The 21672-nt window shown below is 41.3% G+C and overlaps 1 protein-coding gene across 6 annotated transcripts in view; it reads left to right on the top strand.

Moving 5' to 3' along the window:
* Positions 1-21672, top strand: part of STAT3 (signal transducer and activator of transcription 3) — a 62393-nt gene that overhangs the window by 17963 nt on the left and 22758 nt on the right. For 4 of the 6 annotated variants that reach the window (XM_012743213.2, XM_012743210.2, XM_012743212.2 and 1 more), the window contains exons 2-4: positions 18004-18154; positions 19429-19573; positions 20160-20258. In XM_012743213.2, the coding sequence (XP_012598667.1) occupies positions 18027-18154; positions 19429-19573; positions 20160-20258 (372 nt within the window). In that variant the 5' untranslated portion in view covers positions 18004-18026. Of the gene's footprint in view, positions 1-15956; positions 16023-18003; positions 18155-19428; positions 19574-20159; positions 20259-21672 lie in introns of those variants that run through there. The other 2 variants (XM_012743209.3, XM_075994568.1) reach the window with 2 other exon arrangements.

Raw genomic sequence — 21672 nt, 5'->3', positions numbered from 1 at the left:
GTTAGAAGTTTCCTTCAAAAGTGTGTTAGTTCTTAGTTCTGCTCACTAAAAAGTAGAATGGTCTTATGTGCTTGCTGAGTTTGTATGTTGGGCTTCACTGTGGGGAGATGGGGGAAGGCCTTTGCTGCCAGGATTTGGGAGCTAAAGTATGTAGACTCTCACTTAATCTCCATGTTTTAGTTTGGCTTCCTTACCCTCAGTTGTGCCTGGTCTGTCTCCAGAAAATATGCATATAATCACCTGCTAAGTTTGGAGAGAGAAGCAGTTCTTTCGGGAAATCTAAATGTTCTTTATGCAGATTTTCAACCAGTTCTCCTATTTCAGCCAAACCTTTTGTCCCTGCCTTCAACCATACCCACCATTTCCAGCTTTGAGCTTTTGGGGGTTATATAGCACATTGCTCATTAGAGATCCCTTCTGCAGACACAGTTTTCTCAGCTATGCTAGGTCAGTTACCATCCTTCCACTTTCTGGATTCTAGAATTTTATTGACAACTTCTGTTCACTGCCATCTCATTTCCCATTTTTTGTCCTTGTAGGTCTGTACCCATTGCTCCTGTTTTACTGTCACTTTATTTTTTAAGAGATAGGGTCTTGCTCTGTGGTCCAGGCTGGAGTTCAGTGGTGTCATCACAGCTCACTGTAGCCTCGATCTCCTAGGCTTAAGCGATCCTCTGCCTCAGCCTCCTGAGTAGCTGGGACTATAGGCATACACCACCACCATACCAGGCCAATTTTTAAAAATTTTTTTGTAGAGATAGTGTCTCGCTATGTTGCCCAGGTTTGTCTTGAACTCCTGGGCTCAAGCGATCCTCCTGCCACAGCCTCCCAAAGTGCTGGGATTATAGGTGTAAGCCACCGCAACCTGGCCTACTGTCATTTTAGTAGGCTTTTGGGTCATGTTTAACCAGAAAATCTATGTCATGTTCTCTGGAGCATTTCTTATTTGCACGTGCCATTCTCTCTACTTAGACTGGTTACCCCGTCCTCTCCAGAACCGCCATCTCTCCTGTTGAAGCACTGTACCTTGTAGTGTAGCACCTATCCCCTTTTATGTAATTGTCTTGTTATATGTCTGCCTTTCTTTCAAAACAGTATTCAGTATTTTCTTTTCTTCTTTTTTTTTTTAATCCCATTTAACAAAAAATGATATCTCGTATCTTCTTTGACAGCAGGGACCAGATTTTACCTTGTTGTTCTGGAGTTGTGCGTCCCTCTTGTTCTGGTAGGGACCCTAAATTCTCCATCCCCGTGTTCCTCAGGGCTTAGCAAAGCACCTGATGAAGAGGCACTCGAGTGACAATGACATCAATTGTCATTGGTGACACCAGTGACACCTTTACAGTGGCCTAAATGTCATAGATTGGCTAGCAAACCTTTGAGAAGTGACGTATTTTGCTTCTCTGCATTTTTATTTACTGAGGTCACAGTTATGTGATCATTTTTTTTTAATCCCGATCAAAAATATTTCTCTTCAGGAGAATAACAACTGTGACCCTATTTTTCAGGCTGGATAGATGATTTTCTCTTTGTAGTCAGATTTCTTTTTTTCTTCTTAGTCATATTTTTCTAGTTGTAGAGTTGGGGGCTTAACTCACCTCTTTCCTCTTACGTCCTGTTGTGGGAAGAGCCCTAGGACTGAAGGTCAAGAGCACGGTGGCTGGATGCTCCTGATGCTCACAACATGGCCTGTTTCCGTGTCTGTAAAATGAGGAGGTGGGATTTATGTATTTTAAGAGTGCTTAAAAAAAACCCAAACAACAAAAATGCTTTTTGTTATTGAATTGAAACCCAAGTTTCTTGAGGGTACAGCACTGAAAAGCAGGCAGTAAATTCACCGTTTAAAGAGATTTACTATCAACTCTGGGTTGGGCCTTAGACCTATCATTTTGGGAATATCTCAAACTTCCTCATCCAGATGGTTTTATGTTTTATGAAATGCTTCATTTTTTTTCTACATGTCAATAATTACGGCCAGGGGGGAGGGGGGCATGGGCAATATATGTAACCTTAACATTTGTACCACCATAATACGCTAAAAAGAAAAAAAGTAGGCACTGAACAGAAAAAATAAATAATAATTATGGCTTAATTTCTTAGATTCTCAAATACTACCAATAGGCATATGCCATAAATAACCATTTAGAAGACAACAGGGTGCTTAAAGTCTTCTTGTAGTTTAAGGAAAAACAATTCTATTTTAAACAGTTTATCTTTGTAGGAAAAGCCTGTATTTAATCATTTTTTTTCTTTTGAGGCTTTTATTTTTATTTTGTTTTATTATCATTTGTTGTTGTTGTTTGTGGTTTTTTTTTTTTTTTTGAGACAGAATCTCACTTTGTTGCCCAGGCTAGAGTGAGTGCCGCGGCGTCAGTCTAGCTCACAGCAACCTCAATCTCCTGGGCTCAAGTGATCCTCCTGCCTCAGCCTCCCAAGTAACTGGGACTACAGGCATGCACCACCATGCCCGGCTAATTTTTTGTATATATATTTTTCGTTGGCCAATTAATTTCTTTCTATTTATAGTAGAGACGGGGTCTCGCTTAGGGTGGTTTCGAACTCCTGACCTCGAGCAATCCACCCGCCTCGGCCTCCCAGAGTGCTAGGATTACAGGCGTGTGTTTTGAGATAGTCTCACTCCATTGCCCTGAGTAGAGTGCCGTGGCATCAGCCTAGCTCACAGCAACCTCAAACTCCTGGCCTCAAGCCATCCTCCTGCCCCAGCCTCCCAAGGAGCTGGGACTACAGCCATACACACACCACGATGCACAGCTATTTTTTTCTATTTTTAGTAGAGACAGGATTTCACTCTTGCTCAGGCTGGTCTCGAACTCCAGCAGTCCTCCCGCCTCGGCCTTCCAGAGTGCTAGGATTACAGGTGTGAGCCACCTTGCCTGGCTGAGGCTTAGATCTTAATATAAACTCCTCCATTGGAAAACTGTGTTTTCTTTGCCACTTAGAGTAAATTTTGCATGAATTATTGTACCGATTAGGTCATGCTTAAGAAAGGCCAGTTTACGCCATTATATGAAATTATTATTATCCTCTTATGGTACTTCAGTTTTCTCTAAGCTAAAAGTAGGTTACACATTTTTTATAAACTTATTTTCATTGATTTATTTAACAAATATTTGAGCATCCTCTAGATGCTGGGGGAGTGGGAGTGAACAGAAGAAAGAGCTTACGGTCAGTTCCCAGCTGGTGATAGTGAAAGGAGATAAACAAAAAAGGATCATATGACTTATCAGAGGGTGGTGAGTACTGTGAAGGAAAATTAAGCAGGGAGAGATGTGCTGTTTTAGATAGAGGGGTGTCATGGGGCATCATGTGGAGATCTGAGTGAAGTGAAGGAATGAGCCATGCAACTGTCTTGGGGAAGAGCTTTCCAGGTGAAGAGAATAGTAGGTACAAAAGGCCTGGGGCAGAAATGGGCACAGTGTGTTCCAAAAGCAGAGAAGAGATGGTGTGAGTGAGGGGAGAGCAGCAGGGAGAGGCAGAGAGGCATGGGGCAAAACATATTACTTGGTCAGCCATGGTAGGAGTTTGGATTTTTTCCTGAGTGGGTTTTGAGCAGAGGAATGAAATGATCTGACTTAAATTTTGAAAGGATCTGTATTATGGAGAATAGACTATAGAGGGACAAGGGCAAAAACATTAATACCAGTTGGGAGTTTAGTCCAGCCATCTTGGTAAGAGATGCAAGTGGCTTGGATTAAGGTTGCAGCAGTAGACGTGTGAGAAGTGCTCACCTTCTAGATATGTTTTGAAGGTAGATCCAACAGAATTTACTAATAGATTGGATGTTGGGGAGAGAGGAGGAAAGAGGCTCAGTTCAAGGTTTTTAGCCTGAGCATGTGCAGGAATGGAGTTGTTGCTTGCTGCAATGGGTAAGATTGGAGGGGAAACCAGCTGAGAGAGGTTTTTAATGAAAAGATTACTTACTGTTTTGGATACAGTAAGTTTGGCATTCTTTTTTAGACATCCAAGTGGAGATATTGAGGCAATTAGATATAGAAGTCTGGTGTTCATGGGAGAGGATGGGGCTAGCAATGTAAATTTGGGGATTGTCAACATACAGACATTTTGAAGGAGTGAGACTGGATAGATCATCTAGAAAGCAAGTGCACAAAGAAGAGGTTTACTATTAAGATAGTTTTATCCACTTTGGTACGGCACTCACCGGCTGCGAAACCTTGCCCACAGCCGGCACTCATAGTCCGCACGATAGTTTGTGCTGTGCATTGACGACGACTCCGTTTTGCTCTTGTGTGATGAGGAAAGCTTTAAAGCACTGAAAGCTTGTTTTAGTTTACAGGCAGCTTTACTTGTAATGTAAATCAGAATAGGTAACATACACATATATGTTTTCATTACGTTATTTTTAAATGTTCACAATTTTATTTTAAGAAATGAAAAATTAGAAAAGTCATATGGATGTCGGCTAAAGTCGCTGTGCGTGTTCATCTGTGGCTATCGACTATAGTCGATGCTTGCTTGTACTGAAGTGGTTAACAGCAAGGACTTTTCCTTTAAAACTGATTTCTTTTCTTATGGAATTTGGACTCTCTATAAAGACTACATTCAATCACCGTTAGTAAAAATGTTGATCTAGTCACCAGATTCAATAAACTACCTCAAACTTAGTGGCATAAAGTAGCAATCATTTCATTATGTTTGCTGGTTCTATGGGCAGGAATTTAGATAGGCACAGCAGGGATGGCTTGTCTTTGTGCTGTCTGGGGCCTCAGATAGGAAGAGACGAACATGTGGGGACAGTAATCACCTGGAATTCTTTTTGTTCACGTATTTCATGCCTGAGCTGTGACAATTCAAAGGCTGATTTCAGCTGAGACTATAGACCCAGTGCCTTCATGTGGCTTCTCCTTCTGCCTTGGGTTCCTCACAGACTGGTGGCCGGGTTCTGGAGAATGAGCCTTCCCAAGAGAATCAGGTGGAAACAACCTTACACTTTTACCACACTCTATTGGTTAGTACAGTTATGACTTAGCCAGATTCAAGGGAAGGGGACAAAGATTCCCCCTTCCCCAGCCTCAGTGGGAGGAGCATAATATCAAAGAGTCTGGGGCCATGTTGTTTAACCACCACAAAAGCCTTTTGAATTTGAGGTTCTGCCCCAACCCCATAGTTACTTTGACCAAAGGAGTCCTCACACAGGATCCCTCAGCGTGGATTCTCAGCCCCAGAAATATATTGATCCATGCTAAGTGACCAGTACTACCTTAATCTCTCTTACAGGGAAAATGACCTGAATAAATTTGAGAAAAAGTTTTTCCTTCTCTTCAAATAGTGTTGAGCTATAGTATAGGTTTATGATTTTGAGATTCAGAAATTTAAGTTCCCTTTATCTGCTTTATTTCAGTTGCCTGTCTTAGATGAATATTAATAACTTACATAGCATTTTAGATCAGTATATGTTTTTGTGACCCTTTTGTTTGGGCTTCAGTCAAAGATAACAGTACCCACAAGTTTTTTCCAGCAGCTTGCCTGTCTCCCTTTAGTTGCCCTCAAGCTTGGAAAGTTTGACATGATGCTTTGTTTGCTCAACCTACAGTTGTTTTTCATTTGGAAAGTTTGGCAGCCTGCTTCTGACTTCTGTGAGAGTGAGTACTTCAGCATTCATGGTTTATTAGAAGAATGCTTTGCTTCTCTCCAGACAGACTTCCAAATTCTAGATTACTAATCATACAGGGCAGAGCTGATCTTATTTTTCTACATACAGTTGCCACATTGGTGCCATGCTTTTCAGCACTGTGGCCGTCAGTCTGTTCAGTAGAGACTTCTGCAATGGGAAGATGGTACTTATGTGTGTGTAAGAGTGAGTGAAGGAAATGTTCATTTGGCATCTTAAGTTCCATATCCAATTGGAAGCTGTAAATCAGAATGGTAAACGAGGGTTGCCTCCAGAAAGCTGCACATTATTTTTATTTATTTATTTATTTTTGAGACAGAGTCTCGCTTTGTTGCCCAGGCTAGAGTGAGTGCCGTGGCATCAGCCTCGCTCACAGCAACCTCAATCTCCTGGGCTCAAGCAATCCTTCTGCCTCAGCCTCCCGAGTAGCTGGGACTACAGGCATGCGCCACCATGCCCGGCTAATTTTTTCTATATATATTAGTTGGCCAATTAATTTCTTTCTATTTATAGTAGAGACGGGGTCTTGCTCTTGCTCAGGCTGGTTTAGAACTCCTGACCTCGAGCAATCCGCCCGCCTCGGCCTCCCAGAGTGCTAGGATTACAGGTGTGAGCCACCATGCTGGGCCGAGCTGCACTTTAGATGGAGGAGGAGATGGACTCAAAACCAATAGGAAAAAGCTTCAGATGCATATATAAGTCCTGTGGGCATTCAGAGTTAAACCGAGACAGGAAAGGGGCAGATAATGCCACCCAGGGAAAAAGCATTTTAGGCAGGAACATCTGTGAGAAAAGGAACAAAGTCTGGGGGTAGGAGGAAAGGGGGGATAAGTTGACTTGAAGGAAGACAATGTTTATGAAAGTCATCTTGAGGCTGGAGCGAGGAGCTGGAGGTAGCTAAAGTTGGCTGATTAGTTAGGGAGCCTTAGACCAGGATAAAAAATTTTGGATTGGCAATGAGAAGTTAGTATGTGTTTTTGTGCTAGGGGAGTGCTGTGATTTTACTCTTTTTGAAAGGTCACAGAAGGATCATTCTTGATACTTAAGTCAATGATTCTTAATCATTCTTGAATTTTTCAAACAGCAAAACTGAGAGTTGCTCTACTCATCAGAATATTTTCTAACTGGGTGCAGCATCCCCACCTAGAAGAATCTGGCTTACTCCGTTTAGTTATAATTCACTCTATTGGTTAATTTATTCAATACCATTTTTTTTTTTTTTTTTTAAGAGACAGGGTCTCGCTCTGATACCCAGGCTGCTAGAGTGCAGTCATAGCTCACTGCAGCCTTGAACTCTCAGGCTTCAAGGAATCCTTCTGTCTTAGCCTCCCAAGTAGCTGGGGCTACAGGCATGTGCTATACCACACCTGGCTAAATTTTTTTTTTTTTTTAATACAGTCAGGATCTCACTATATTGCCCAGGCTGGTCTCAAACTCCTGGCTTCAAGAGATCCTCCCACCTCAGCCTCCCAAAGTGCTGGGATTACAAGTGTGAGCCAGCATGCCTGGCCTTAATATTTTTTTGAGCACCTATTTTGAGCTGGGCACTATGCTAGATGCTAGGGTGGGAGGCAGGACACACTAGTGAGCAAAAGCCAAGGCTCTTCCTGTCTTCCTGGGGCTTGCAGTTGAGCATAGTGGTTATGAGTCTGATTTATGGAGTCACACTGCTTGGGTGCAAGTGGAGTGATGGTGGTGGGAGGAAGGCATGTTGTGAGGGCCTGTGGCAGGCAGGAGCTTGATGTTTTTGAGGACCTGAAGGAAGAGCAGAGTGCCAGGAGCTCAACCACAGCTGGTGCCAGCCGAGTGAGAGGGCCAGGGCCAACCAGGCAGTGGGTCACCATAGTAATGCCCACACTTACATGCTGCGTGCCAGCTGGTCCTAAGTGCTGTGTGTACATTAACTCAATTCGTACGGTGACTTTGTGAGCTAAGAACTGCTTCCTCCTTTTCTAGATGAGGTACAAAGAGGGTAAATAATTGGCACTAGCTACAAATTAAGTGACCTAAGTGGTGGAGACAGGATTCAAATCCAGGCAGTGTGGCTCCAGGATCCATGCTTTAAGCATGACCCTATTCTGCCTTAATATAAACTACAAATTTTGTTTTTAGCCTGAGAACGGTATAGAGTCATCAGTGTGGTTTTAAGTAAGGGAGTGGCAAGATCAAGTTTGTGTCTTGAAAAGGTCTCTTTACCCACAGTGTGGAAAGTGGCCTGGAGGTGAGCAAGCAGCTGCGGGGACAGTTCACAGGCTCGTCCTGGCCCAGGTGTGTGTTGGCTCTGAGGTTTCTGGCTGGTTTTCTTTGGCCTTTGCCTCCTTTCTGGGGGAAGCGGCAGGGTTCATCAATCAGCTCTAATACAGACCCTGGCCCCTTTTGGGTTAATGTAAACTTACTTTCTTTTTAAAAATTTATTTTTATTTAAATTTTTTTTTTAGAGATGTGGTCTCCTTCTGTCACCCAGGTTGGAGTGCAGTGGCACGAGCACAGCTCACTGCAGCCTCGAAGTGATCTTTCCTTCTCAGCTTCCCGAGTAGCTGAGACTACAAGCGTCTGCCACCATGCCTGGCTAATTTTTAAATTTTTTGTAGATGCAGGGTTCTCGCTATGTTACCCAGCCTGGTCTTGAACTCCTTCTTGTAGCATTTACTCTTGGGTTGCTGAAGCCTTAACATCTTGAGGGAATTGAGCCTGAGGGTAATTTATAGACCCAATAGTCTTCACAGGCTATGGAGCCCAGTTGTCCATTCGTCCCCCCTCCCGTCAGCATTGCTGCTGTGACATTTATCAGGGAGAGCATTTGAAAACTAAATGCATCTGGAACCTGGGAGGTTGTCTCTTACTCTTCCTTTTCTCTGAGTCACCTTTGCCCTTCAGTCAGTTACCAAGTTACATCTAGTAGTTTAAAGTCTCTGGAAGATGTCCACCTCTAAACACTTCCGATGCTGCTACTCAAGTTCAGCACAACCATCTCACACCTGGATTATTGCAGCCTGAGGGATCTTTCAGAAATGCAAATCAAATTGTCATTTGTTTGCTTAAAACTTTTCATTCAAAGACTTCCCCCCTTGCCCTTGGAAGAAAGTTTGGATTTCTTGGTAAGGCCTTAGGAGAGCCTTCTCTGATCTCATCTCCTTATACCATCTCCAGTGTTCTGTGTCATTACAACTGCCTGGACCCACCCCTGGAGGTGATTATTGAGTAGGTCCGGGCTGAGGAACAGCATCTGGCTTTGCAGAGCTCCTCAGGTGATTCTGATGCATCCAGAGTGGAGCCCCATCTCCACTCTAATTCCAAGGTTCTCATTCTGGCTGCACTTTAACATTGTCTGAGGAGCTTTTGAATTTTGAAAAATGGTTCTCACCCTCAGAGATTCCAATGTAGCATCTGGTTTGGTTCCCAAGCATCTCTCTCTTTAAAAAAAAAAAAAAAAGATATCAGCCAGGGTGTAACCTCTGTTCACAGAAGAAATTATTCCAGGGAGCAGAATTCAGGAGTAGATATTATAGGGAAACAAGATTCTGGTCCTAGAATGATTTACACTTTCATGTACAGATCTCTGAGTATTTGAGGAGCCATTCTTTTGTAATTTATCTTTTTTCTCCTAACCCCACTTCCTGCTGTCTACTTCTTCTTCTTGTGAGCAAAAGTTCAAGGTGTTAGACTCCTCACATCCTGACTGCCTCTCCCTCAATATGTTTGTTTTCGTGGGACTCCATTTAAATTGTGATATACACAATTAGAATAGCATTCCAGATGCAGAACTAATAGATCCTTTAATCTGGGCCACTGTTATGTGTGTTAAAATACCATAAGGTCACATTGGGTTGGGATCATGGTTGACTCCTGGGTTACTTAAAAATCAACTAAAACTCCCACTTTCTAAAACACTAAAAGTGGTTAAGAGTAGGAATTCTGAAAACAGACCACTTGGGTTAGGATTCCAGCTCCATGCCTTTACTATCTGTGTCATGACCTTGGATAAATCACTTAAAAATCTGTGCCTCAGTTTGTCTTCTATAAACTGGAGATAAAAATCACATCTATCTCATAGGGTGATTGTGAGGATGAAGTGAGTAAATAAGTAATATCAAGAACTGAAAACAGTGTCTGACACTTGGTAAGAAGTTGTAATTTAGTTATAATTGTTACTTATTTGGACTGTTCTTTAACCAAGGTTCTTATCGTTCATCTTTTTTTTTTTTTTTTCATTTTGAATATCACTTAGTGTTTTTGCCTTTAGTCTTCTTAGGACCTAGAGCTATCCTAAGTGAAATATGTATGGAGATATTTCATCAGGGCACCACCCAACCCTCTTCCCTCCCTTCTACCCTAAAACACATACACCAAATCACAGCATTACTAACTCACTCCCTCAGGATATCATAAAAGGGTATGTTAAAATGCATGTATTTTACATGCTAAGTGATTGTTCACTTAACACATTTAAATCCTGAATGTTCTTCGTGGAATTAAACATTGGATTTTCTTTGTTTTTTTTACTATTCACATTCTCAGTGTACTCTGTGTCTTAAAGTTAACTGTAAATCTGATATACTTCATTCTCTAAAGTTTGGATATAAACCGGATAACTATACAAAGGTAGTGATAGTGATAAGACCTTACAAGCTTGTTAAGAGTTGAGTGGAAAAAATAATGTTCCTGGGACAGGAGTCTTTAACCCTTCCAGGGAGAAAGTAAGATAGTAGACTTTTTTAGGTTGGGAATGCTCTAGATTGTCATTAAAAACTGTTCTTTCCCTCATATCTCCAAGCTCTGCTCCCCAATAATTTACTACATCTTTTTTTTTTTTTTTTTTTTTTTCTGAAAGAGTCTCACTCTGTCACCCTGGTTAGTGTGCAGTGGCATCATCATAGCTCCCTGCAACTTCCAACTCCTGGGATCGAGTGATCCTCTTGCCTCAGCCTCCTGGGTAGCTGGGAATACAGGTGCACACCACCACACCCAGCTAAGTTTTCTGTTTTTTGTAGAGATATGGGGTCTTGCTCTTGCTTAGACTGGTCTCGAACTCCTGAGCTTAAGCAATCCTCCCACCTCGGCCTCCCAGAGTGCTAGGATTACATGTGTGAGTGACCATACCTGGCCTATGTCTTTCATATATTCAAATTTTGTCATGTTAGTAGGAGACTACAATTCAAGTTCTCTTATATCTCAGTAGTCATTTTCACAAGGAAGAGTTGATTTCTTTTTTTTGAGACAGAGTCTCGCTTTGTTGCCCAGGCTAGAGTGAGTGCCGTGGCGTCAGCCTAGCTCACAGCAACCTCAAACTCCTGGGCTCGAGTGATCCTTCTGCCTCAGCCTCCCGGGTAGCTGGGACTACAGGCATGCGCCACCATGCCCGGCTAATTTTTTTTTTTATATATATATCAGTTGGCCAATTAATTTCTTTCTATTTATAGTAGAGACGGGGTCTCGCTCTTGCTCAGGCTGGTTTTGAACTCCTGACCTTGAGCAATCCGCCCGCCTCGGCCTCCCAAGAGCTAGGATTACAGGCGTGAGCCACAGCGCCCGGCCAAGAGTTGATTTCTTTTTTGTCGTTGTGACAGTCTTGCTCTGTTGCCTGGGCTAGAGTGCCGTGGCATCAGCCCAGCTCACAGCAACCTTAAACTCCTGGGCTCAGGTGATCCTCCTGCCTCAGCCTCCTGAGTAGCTGGGACTACTGGTACACTGCCACACCTGGCTAATTTTTCTATTTTTAGTACAGATGGGGTCTCCCTGTTGCTCAGGCTGGTCTTGAATACCTGATCCCAAGTGATTCTCCCACCTCGGCCTCCCAGAGTGTTTAGGATTACAGGCATGAACCACCACGCCCAGCCTGATTTGTAACTTTAAAGCAAATCCTATTATTTATAATTGAACATATTGGACATTATGCTAATTATAGTAATTTGTTTCAGATTGTGTACTCAAGTGTTAATATTATCTTTTTAGGAAACCAAAACTAGATTTATATATAGACTTCTTATAAAGGCAAATATCTAGTCTTAAATCTTATAAAGGTACTATTTGGACTTACAAACAGTGAAATTACATGTTTACAACATAAGTGTACTTATTTTGAATTATCTTTTATTTGAAATTCCTATGTCTTAATGTCTAGAGTAATTGTGAATGTTTAATTATGAATGGCTGTACTTGTTAAAACTACAGTATTTAAATGTGGACTTCCTGCTATTCATTACGGCCTTTATCCTACAGTGAAAATTTCATGAAGGTTGCATGTTTTTTTCTAGCATTAATTGCCTTCTCTTGCCTATTCTTATTTTTTTCCTTCCTAATCTACTTTAAGGAGCCTGCAGCTACCTCAGATTATTTTTGGAATGTGGTATGGTGAGAATAAATAAATTGGAGTTTGCAAATATAAATAAATTCTGTGGCCCTCAAAGGGATTAGAAGGGTTATATTAAAAACATTAATAGAAACCAACAATTTGTTTTGTGGGCTTTATATAAAATCCTTTTTATAGAAAAATGTCTATAATAAGCTAGAAAAGAATATGAAGTTATTTAATACTATGATCCCAATTTAAAAGACACACATACTCTGAGATAGAGTAAAAGGAATTACATCAACATGTCAGTTGTAGCTCTGGAGAGTGTAATATGGGTGATTTTGTCTACGGCCATACCACCCTGAACGCGCCCGATCTGGTCTGATCTCGGAAGCTAAGCAGGGTCGGCCTGGTTAGTACTTGGATGGTATATGGGTGATTTTATCTTTTGCGTTTTTGCATTTTTCTAAATTTTCTACAGTGAACATTATGTTACAATCTTTTAAAAATATCATCTTAAAAGGACTGGTTTCTATAGAAATAAGTGCAAATATTTTTCTATGTTACTTTATACGTTGGTTGCCTTGGTCACTGGGCTTGCCCTTATAGCAAAGAGGAGCTTAGTGTAGGCAACAGATAAGATACGCTCTACTTCAAATATAGGTATGTGTCTGATATAAAGTATGGTTAACACCCAAAGAACAATCTTATGATACGTTGCAAGGTGGAACAGAAGTTATCTTTAGGATCATTTTCTGTTCTGGGTTATTGTATTTGCGTGCATTTTGTCTCTTTTCACCTTCCCTTGCCCTGTCATAAATCTGCTAATACATGGATGTGCTAATACAAGGCTTCATTTAAAGAGAAGTTTTATGAAGTAATATAATGAATCCCTTTTGTAAGTGGTCCTGGCTGTGTTTCTCAACATATCTCTTGGTTTCTTCAGATTGAAGTACATAAACGAGAACTGTGACTTTGTACAAACTTTTTTAGTGATCTTTATGATAATAAGTTCCCCATTAGACAAGAGTTATTTATCTTATGACTTGTTGTTGGTAGGTTATCCCCAAGGGGCTGAGAAATTCCTGTGGTGAAAAGTCCAGAAAGTCTTCAATGACTTGCTGTTTCATTTTTATTTTAATTTTCCCTTTAGTTACAGAAAACAGGATCACACTTACCTTTCCTTTGTACATTAATTAGCATCTCCTATCTGCTACCCTAAGCCTAGTAAATGGTTTGAAGTAAGCCCTATGTAACTACATGCCCTATAGCAGCCACTTTGTGGAATGAATTGATTTTTCTCCTATGCACCCAGAATGGTACTTGGCACTCATATTGTTACTCAAATCACTTTGTGTGTTTTGGGGGGTCAATGAAATGGTTATTAAATCTTAGGCTTAGAATTATTCTCTAGATAAATAATTTAGTTAGAACTTAGTGGAATTCTTTAGATTAACTTGTAATTTGAAAAATCAGAATTGAAATTGTGAAATAAAGTGGGTTCTTTTAAATTTTTTCCAGTAAAACAATTACAGCAAAGCTGCTTGGCAGTGATTTTCCTAAGACAGTTTGGCTGGTCATCTCTTAAGGATATGCTGTTCTTATGAAGAACATTTGATCTGATTGTCTTGTGGCTGCTGTTAATTAAGTATGGTTTGCAGCTAAGTAGCCTATAAGAAGATGACTATTTGAGTATTTGCCCATCCTGTCCTTGAAACCACTATCTGTTCTTTGGCTTTAATTTATTATAATCTTTTTTCCTATAGGATAGCAATTAAAATATTGCCTGTGGTGATTAGACTAAGAAGTAAAACAAAAAATCAGTCATTCTTGGTGCTTTTAATTTTATGGAAAAAACTACAAACTGGTCTCTGGTTTAAGAAATAACAGACTATTGTGGCCTGGCCCAGTGGCTCACACATGTAATCCTAGCACTTTGGGAGGCTAAGGCAGGAGGATTGCTTGAGCCCAGGAGTTTGCCAGCAGCCTGTCTCTACAAAAAATTTAAAAATTAGCTGAGGCCGTGGTGGCTCACGCCTGTAATCCTAGCACTCTAGGAGGCCAAGGTGGGAGGATCACTCAAGGTCAGGAGTTCAAAACCAGCCTGAGCAAGAGCGAGACCCTGTATCTACTACTAAAAAAAAAAAAAAAGAAGAAAGAAAGAAATTAATTGGCCAACTAAAAATATATAGAAAAAAATTAGGCATGGTGGCGCATGCTTGTAGTCCCAGCTACTGGGGAGGCTGAGGCAGGAGGATTGCTTAAGCCCAGGAGTTTGAGGTTGCTGTGAGCTAGACTGATGCCACAGCACTCTAGCCCAGGGAAGAGTGAGACTCTGTCTCAAAAAAGAAAAAAAAAAAAAAATTAGCCAGGCATGGTGGTGAGTACCTATAGTCCCAGCTGCTCAGGAGGCTGAGGCAAGAGGACTGCTTGAGTCCAGGTGTTGGAGCTGCAGTGAGCTATGATCGCACCACTGCACCCTAGCCCGGGCAATGGAGTGAAACCCTGTCTCAAAACAAAAACAAAAAACAAAACACTGTATTGTACTATTAATACTTATTAGCCCTCCTTTGTCTCCAAAAATATCACAATAGCAACAACCGAAGAATCCTTAGTTATGGACTGGAAATGAATAATGTTATTGACAATTTTCAACAACTTATAATTTATTATGGTATAATAGTTTGAAAATGCAAATATTCATGCATTACCCTGATGTTAATCTGTAATTGAGTAGGTATAGTGAGATGCTGTAGTTATTTTCTATGGTTTTAACTTGGAACTTGAGGGTGTAGACTGTGATAGTCTGCATTTGTATTCAAGATAAGCAATTGAACAGGCCGTTTTAAATTTATAACAATGGAGTTTATTATGAAAAGCGGGTGACTATTTCTTTAAACCTTTTATTAAAAGAATCACGGCTTTATGGTTACATTATCTAGAGCAGCAGTGTAGGATGCAAGTCACATATGTAATGTTAAATTTTCTAGTAGCCACATTAAAAGAAGTAAAAAGAAATGGGTGTCCTGAGCAAGAACAAGACCCTGTCTCTACTATAAATAGAAAGAAATTAATTGGCCAACTAATATATATAGAAAAAATTAGCTGGACATGGTGGTGCATGCCTGTAGTCCCAGCTACCTGGGAAGCTGAGACAGGAGGATTGCTTGAGCCCAGGAGTTTGAGGTTGCTGTGAGCTAGGCTGATGCCACGGCACTCTAGCCTGGGCAACAAAGTGAGACTCTGTCTAAAAAAAAAAAAAAAAAAAGAGGTGAGATTAATTTTAGTAATATATTTTATTTAACCCAATGTATCAAAACATTATCATTTCAACATTAATGAGATATTTTACATTCTTCTTCTTTTCTTTTTACTAAGTCTCCAAAGTCCAGTGTGTATTTTATACTTACAGCATATCTCAGTTTAAAGCAGCCACATTTTTAGTGTATAGGAGCCATATGTGGCTAGTGGCTACCACACTAGGCCATGTAGGTTTAGAGTTTCAGTAAATCTATATGCAGTAGAATCTACACAAATTGGCATATTATATAGATTTCTATGTCAATCAGGTCCTGATAAACATAAGGCAGATCATGATTTTAGTCTGTCAGGCAGATCTTAACTTGGCCCTAATGTGAATATTGTCAGAGATCTAACAGCCTTTGATTTCTTACTAAGGGTAATACACACCCCGGTTATAACGCTTTAACACGTAGCAATCGTGTCAGCCACTGTTTTATTCCAGATAGTGTTACCGTACATGGACCACTGCCCAGGTAGCATCTGTCATGTGGCAGACGATGGTGAGTAATACCACTAACTAGTAGTAGGTAACAATGCTTAGGCAGGTGCCTAAAGGAAAGAAGACTGTTTTTAAAAAAAAGTCTCAGTACTCAGGAAACTTACTTATTCCTCTCTAACACTGTTGGAAGATTTAGTTAATTTATGGAAACTGAATATTGGGCCTGATTGGCCAGTCTCATTCTGACATTCTCATATTTTTGCTTTGTTCAGCATTTTCACCAGTGGAATTTAAGTCCTTGGCACTTGAGGAGAGGGAAAATACTTTAGACCTGTGCTGTAAGTATGAAGTACACAGCAGATTTTAAAAACTTAGTACAAAAAAAGAGTGGAAGTATCTCTTGATTTTTGTATGATTACATGTTGACATGATAACATTTTGGATATATTAGGTTAAATTAAATATATTATCAAAATTAATTTCAGCTGTTTCTTTTTACTTTTTACAAAATATGGCTACTAGAAGGTTTAAAATTGGTTATTTGGCTTGTAATCTGTTTCTGTTGGACACTGCTGCCTGGGATTGTTCATTAGTCAATGTAAAGACTGCTGAGAGGTACTATAATACATGTGCTTGCCTGGATTTGCACTTGAGAGCTCGACAAATTGATGCCATCTTCGCAGTAGCAAGGGGTTATTCTGTGTCTGGCCTCTCAAAAGAGGGAGGGAGAATGTCGGAAGCCTGAGGCTGAACCACTTATCAACCATTAATGTTGCTGCTTTGAGGACAGAACACCTGTTGGTTTTGTCGCCAGTTTGCTCACTTGTTTTTATGAAAGAGCCAATGCATAATTAGGTGCTTCCTCGTACTTTCTCTGAGACATAAGTCAAGAATTCTAGTTAAGTGTGTTTGTGTGGATTTAGTCTTTCATTAAATGTTCTCATTGTCCCAGAGAACCGTCTCAGTATAGCTTGGTCTGTAAATACCTTAGTCTTTATCTCTTGCTCAGTTATTTATAGAAATTCTTAAAACTACTTGGTCTGTATTGATATTTCCATGACCCAAACCATTCAGAAAGAGGACCACAGGTGATTAGTTGGGTTGGCTTCTCAAACTTGAGCGTTTCACTGGGGTGTTCATGAACCTGGGGATGACTCGTATGCCTGGTATCTGGCATTTCTCTCTCATCCCAGACTGAGAAATTAAAAAAAACAAAATTATTTTTTATTGAGTAGGAGAATCCTAGGCAGAGCTTCACTTATACTTTTAAACCCATAGTCTTGGAATTAGCTTTCTGTTCTCCCTGAACATCCACATTCCACATTTTGATCTTAGCATGGGCTTACTCTGTATACTTTCCAATTTACCTAAAAGGGGTGTGGGGTTGAAAGAAAAGAACTGACATTTGTTGAGCATCTGCTATGTGCTATGCATTAAGTTGGATACTTTATATACATATATACAATTTTTTTTTTAGAGATAGGGTCTTGCTGTGTTGCCTAGACTGGTCTTGAACTCCTAGGCTCAAGGGATCCTCCTGCCTCAGCCTCCCGAGTAGCTGGGATTATAGGAGCAAGCCACCACACCTGGCCACCTGGCTTGAGCTGGGTGCTTCAGAAGTTTCTCAGTGGCCCTAAGAGATGGGAATCATGATCTGTATTTTATAGATGAGGACATTGAAATCTGGAAGTTAATTTTTCAATTTCACATATCTCTAGTAGATCATGGATTCTAGAACTTGGCATCATACCTACTTGTCATCTCAGTTTTTTTTTTTGTTTTTTTTTTTTTGAGACAGAGTCTCACTTTGTTGCCCAGACTAGAGTGAGTGCCGTGGCGTCAGCCTGGCTCACAGCAACCTCAATCTCCTGGGCTCAGCGATCCTACTGCCTCAGCCTCCCGAGTAGCTGGGACTACAGGCATGCACCACCATGCCTGGCTAATTTTTTGTATATATATTTTTAGTTGGTCAATTAATTTCTTTCTATTTTTGGTAGAGACGGGGTCTCGCTCAGGCTGGTTTCGAACTCCTGACCTTGAGCGATCCGCCCACCTCGGCCTCCCAAAGTGCTAGGATTACAGGCGTGAGCCACTGCGCCCGGCCTCATCTCAGTTTAAAGGGAGCTGTGATGTTCCTTCCAGAGGTAGAGATTGTGACTATGTATGTCATGTCCTAAACTGGGAGAAACATGTAGGATCCTTCCCAGATTATCTTTATCCCTAATCACAGACCTGACACCTGTGTTGGTAGATGGGTATTTCTAGATTGTTTACCCCCACTGGGGCATGTGGTGACCATATGAACACTTTGGTTTGCAGTTGGGACACCGGATTCCAGCAGGATGGCGCAATGGAATCAGCTACAGCAGCTTGACACACGGTACCTGGAGCAGCTTCATCAGCTGTACAGTGACAGCTTCCCGATGGAACTACGGCAGTTCCTGGCCCCTTGGATTGAGAGTCAAGACTGGTAAGTCCTTCTTGAGAAACTCCCTAAATTGTTTGCCAAATACCAGGCATTTGTTTTGGTTTGAATCAAGAGATCTGTTCTAACTTCACACTTTGCAAACTATGTCACTGAAAAAAATTACAGGTACAGGTGATGGGGAAAAAGATCAGAAGATGAAGAGAAGATCTTTTGATCTTGTAAAACAGTATCTATATTTGAAGGACACATGGGCAGCTGTCTTTCGGGACATTGAAGCAGCCTGCTTGGTGGTAGATGTTTTGAAGGTTGATTTGGATCTCATTTACTTGAGGAGATCCCCTGTGTATTCTGATACTTTGGTGATGTAGAAATATTTTTATCTGAGTGAGAATTCTGTTGCAGATAGAAGTTTGGGTCTATCCAAACTTGGATTTGGATTCCCCTTTAATTAAAGGAAAGAGACACAGAGAAAGGGAAATAGACTTCATTCATAGCAGAGATGATAGCACAGAAATCCAACAACAATTTCTTTCAATCTAATGTTTTCAGGTTCACTTACTAATTTTGGTTAATTCAGGCCAATATGACCTGGTTTTTCCAGAATACATACCCTGATTTGGTAATGGGCCATGGAGGTGATTCAGAGATGCTGGAGATAGACCATCATAGCCTGGGATTGCGTGTTTATACTAATAACCTGATCAGTTCCTGAGATTTGGCTGAGAAAGGAAAACAGCGTTATCTGTCCGCTTTGCTCAAATATTTTATAAAAATATAGACTATGGAAGTGGCAAATCATATTTGCAATCATTGTTAATATTTTATTTTATTTTGAGACAGAGTCTCACTCTGTTGTCTAGGCTGGAGTGCCGGGGCGTCAGCCTAGCTCATAGCAACCTCAAACTCCTGGGTTTAAGCAATCCTTCTGCCTCAGCCTCCTGAATAGCTGGGACTACCGGCATGCACTACCATGCCCGGCTAATTTTTTCTATATATTTTTAATTGGCCAATTAATTTCTTTCTGTTTTTAGTAAAGACAGGGTCTCGCTCTTGCTCAGGCTGGTTTCAAACTCCTGACCTCAAGCGATCTACCCACCTCGGCCTCCTAGAGTGCTAGGATTACCGGCGTGAGTCACCATGCCTGGCCAATAATTATTAAATTGATGGCATTTAATAATGTTGGTGAGCAAAAGAATCTAAAATGATTGAGTATAACATCAGATTTGTCTTATGTTTTTTTCTCCTTCTCGATAGTGATTTCTGTGTGTGTGTATGTAGGCTTAGAAATCATTCTTCATCATTCTTCCTTATCCTAGGGCATATGCGGCCAGCAAAGAATCACATGCCACTTTGGTGTTTCATAATCTCCTGGGTGAGATTGACCAGCAGTATAGCCGCTTCCTGCAAGAGTCAAATGTTCTCTATCAGCACAATCTGCGAAGAATCAAGCAGTTCCTTCAGGTGTGAGGAGAAACTGGGCCTGTGGAGCAGGGTGTTAGCTTTCCTTCCTGGAAGCATTTCTTTTCTCATTTGGCTCAGTGATGAGAACTATCTTGTATTTTCAATCAAAGGAGAAGTAATTAGCCCTTTCTCAACTCCCTGTGTACTTACCCTTGGGCACGATTACCTGAGATTCACTTCTCTTGTCACAGTTGAAGTAATAGTGATTGTGATGTTGGTCATACTATGTTAGCATGTTAATAACATCGTAGTAACTAGGTCCCCTGGTAGGAAGATGACTCCCACTTTCAATGTTAGTTTGACTGTAATGGGGTACTCCTTGACCAAGTCAGTCACCCCGCTGCCAGACCAGGATGATGTACCATCCAAAGACTCAAACGAAAGTGCTTCTCTCATGGCCACAGTACAGCTCATCTTAACCACCTTTCTCTTCCTCTCCCTTTTGGAGGCCCTTGCTCTGTTGTTTCATGTAATAAATGTAATGTTCTCCTCAGTTGATGAGGAAATTAGTTTTAAGTTAGCAAAGTTCAGTCTACATCTTCGTAGTCTGCTGCTAATTTTCATTCTCTTTCTCTCCTACCTATAGAGCAGGTATCTTGAGAAGCCGATGGAGATTGCCCGAATTGTGGCCCGGTGCCTGTGGGAGGAGTCCCGCCTCCTCCAGACCGCAGCCACGGCAGCCCAGGTGAGACCTAAGAAGAAACAAAGCACTGGTCTGGGAGAAATAGAAAGTCAAACAACTTCATAATCCAATAAAACAGAAATCATTAAATATACTAAAAAAGAAGAAAAAAAACTAATAATCACAAATACATTGAAAACGACTTAATTTTTTTTTTTTTTTGAGACAGAGTCTCACTCTATTGCTGGGGCTAGAGTGCCGTGGTGTCAGCCTAGCTCAAAGCAACCTCAAACTCCTGGGCTCAAGTGATCCTACTGCCTTAGCCTCCCAAGTAGCTGGGACTACAGGCATGCACCATCATGCCTGTCTAATTTTTTAAATTTTTTATAGAGATGGGATCTCACTATGCTGGTCAAGCTGGTCTCAAACTCCTGGCCTCAAGCGATCTTCCCACCTCGGCCTCCCCAAAGAGCTGGGATTACAGGCATGAGCCACCATGCGTGGCCTTGGCATGTTCTTAAGTGTCTAGTATGGGTAAAAGCTCTAGGAGCTAGAAAGAAGAATGGATATAATCCCTGCTACTCAGGGGCTCTCAGGCTAGTTGGGATTATAAGTACACAAATGCTCAGAGTGAGAAAACACAGAGGAGGACGTATGTCATTTTGTCTAGGAAAGTTCAATAAGATTTCATAGGAAAGTGAACATTTGAACTGAATTTGAAGGTGGATGAGTTCAGGTGTGCTTAGGTAGGAGTGCATGCCAGGCTGAATAGACAGCATGTGGGGAGGGAGCGTGTGGACACAGGCTGTATGTGGGGAAGAGTGGGTAGTTTAGGGCGACTGAGGCTCAAGGAAGGAAAGTTTAAGTTGTTATCAGGTTGTGAAATGTCTTTCTTTTTGGGGCTGAGCTGTTTATACTTGGAAGCAGTGGGGAGCCAATAAAGTTTTTACAGAGAGGTGGGTTTCTGTGGGTGATAATTAATAACATCTATTTTCCCCCTTTAAGTACAGTACCAGTTGAGAAATAGACATGGGAGTGGAATATAGATCAAAGCAGCAGCTGTATCGTTGGTAAGACTAGGCTGGAAAGCATGGCCTGAGCTCGTAACCACAGGGGTTTTCCCCAGTGCCTGTCCCTGAGTTAGATCTTGGGTGGAGAGCGGGAGTCTGAGAGCAGTGCCTCCCCAGTCATCCGTATGGAGCTTTAGCAACCATAGACTCAAAACTCACTGAATGCGGAGGGACAGGCCTCTAGAACTGCTTCTAGAAACAGGCCCTGGCTCCTGCCTCAGATATGCCCCAGGAAACAAGAGTGAGAGGAGGGAGTTGCCAACTTAAGCGTTGGGCTCTTTGGAGATCTATGTATGCACAGAATCTGTCTTTCCATCTCTCCTATCAGAGAAGTCACTCCCACCATGGGGAGATTAAATAGGGTTGGGAGTTGCCATCCCAAAAGTTATAAGAAGTTTGTATCCTGT

This window comes from Microcebus murinus, chromosome 18, assembly GCF_040939455.1.
Source record: "Microcebus murinus isolate Inina chromosome 18, M.murinus_Inina_mat1.0, whole genome shotgun sequence".
In the NCBI taxonomy this organism is placed as follows: Eukaryota; Metazoa; Chordata; class Mammalia; order Primates; family Cheirogaleidae; genus Microcebus; species Microcebus murinus.
This window is presented reverse-complemented; position numbering and strand designations above follow the sequence as displayed.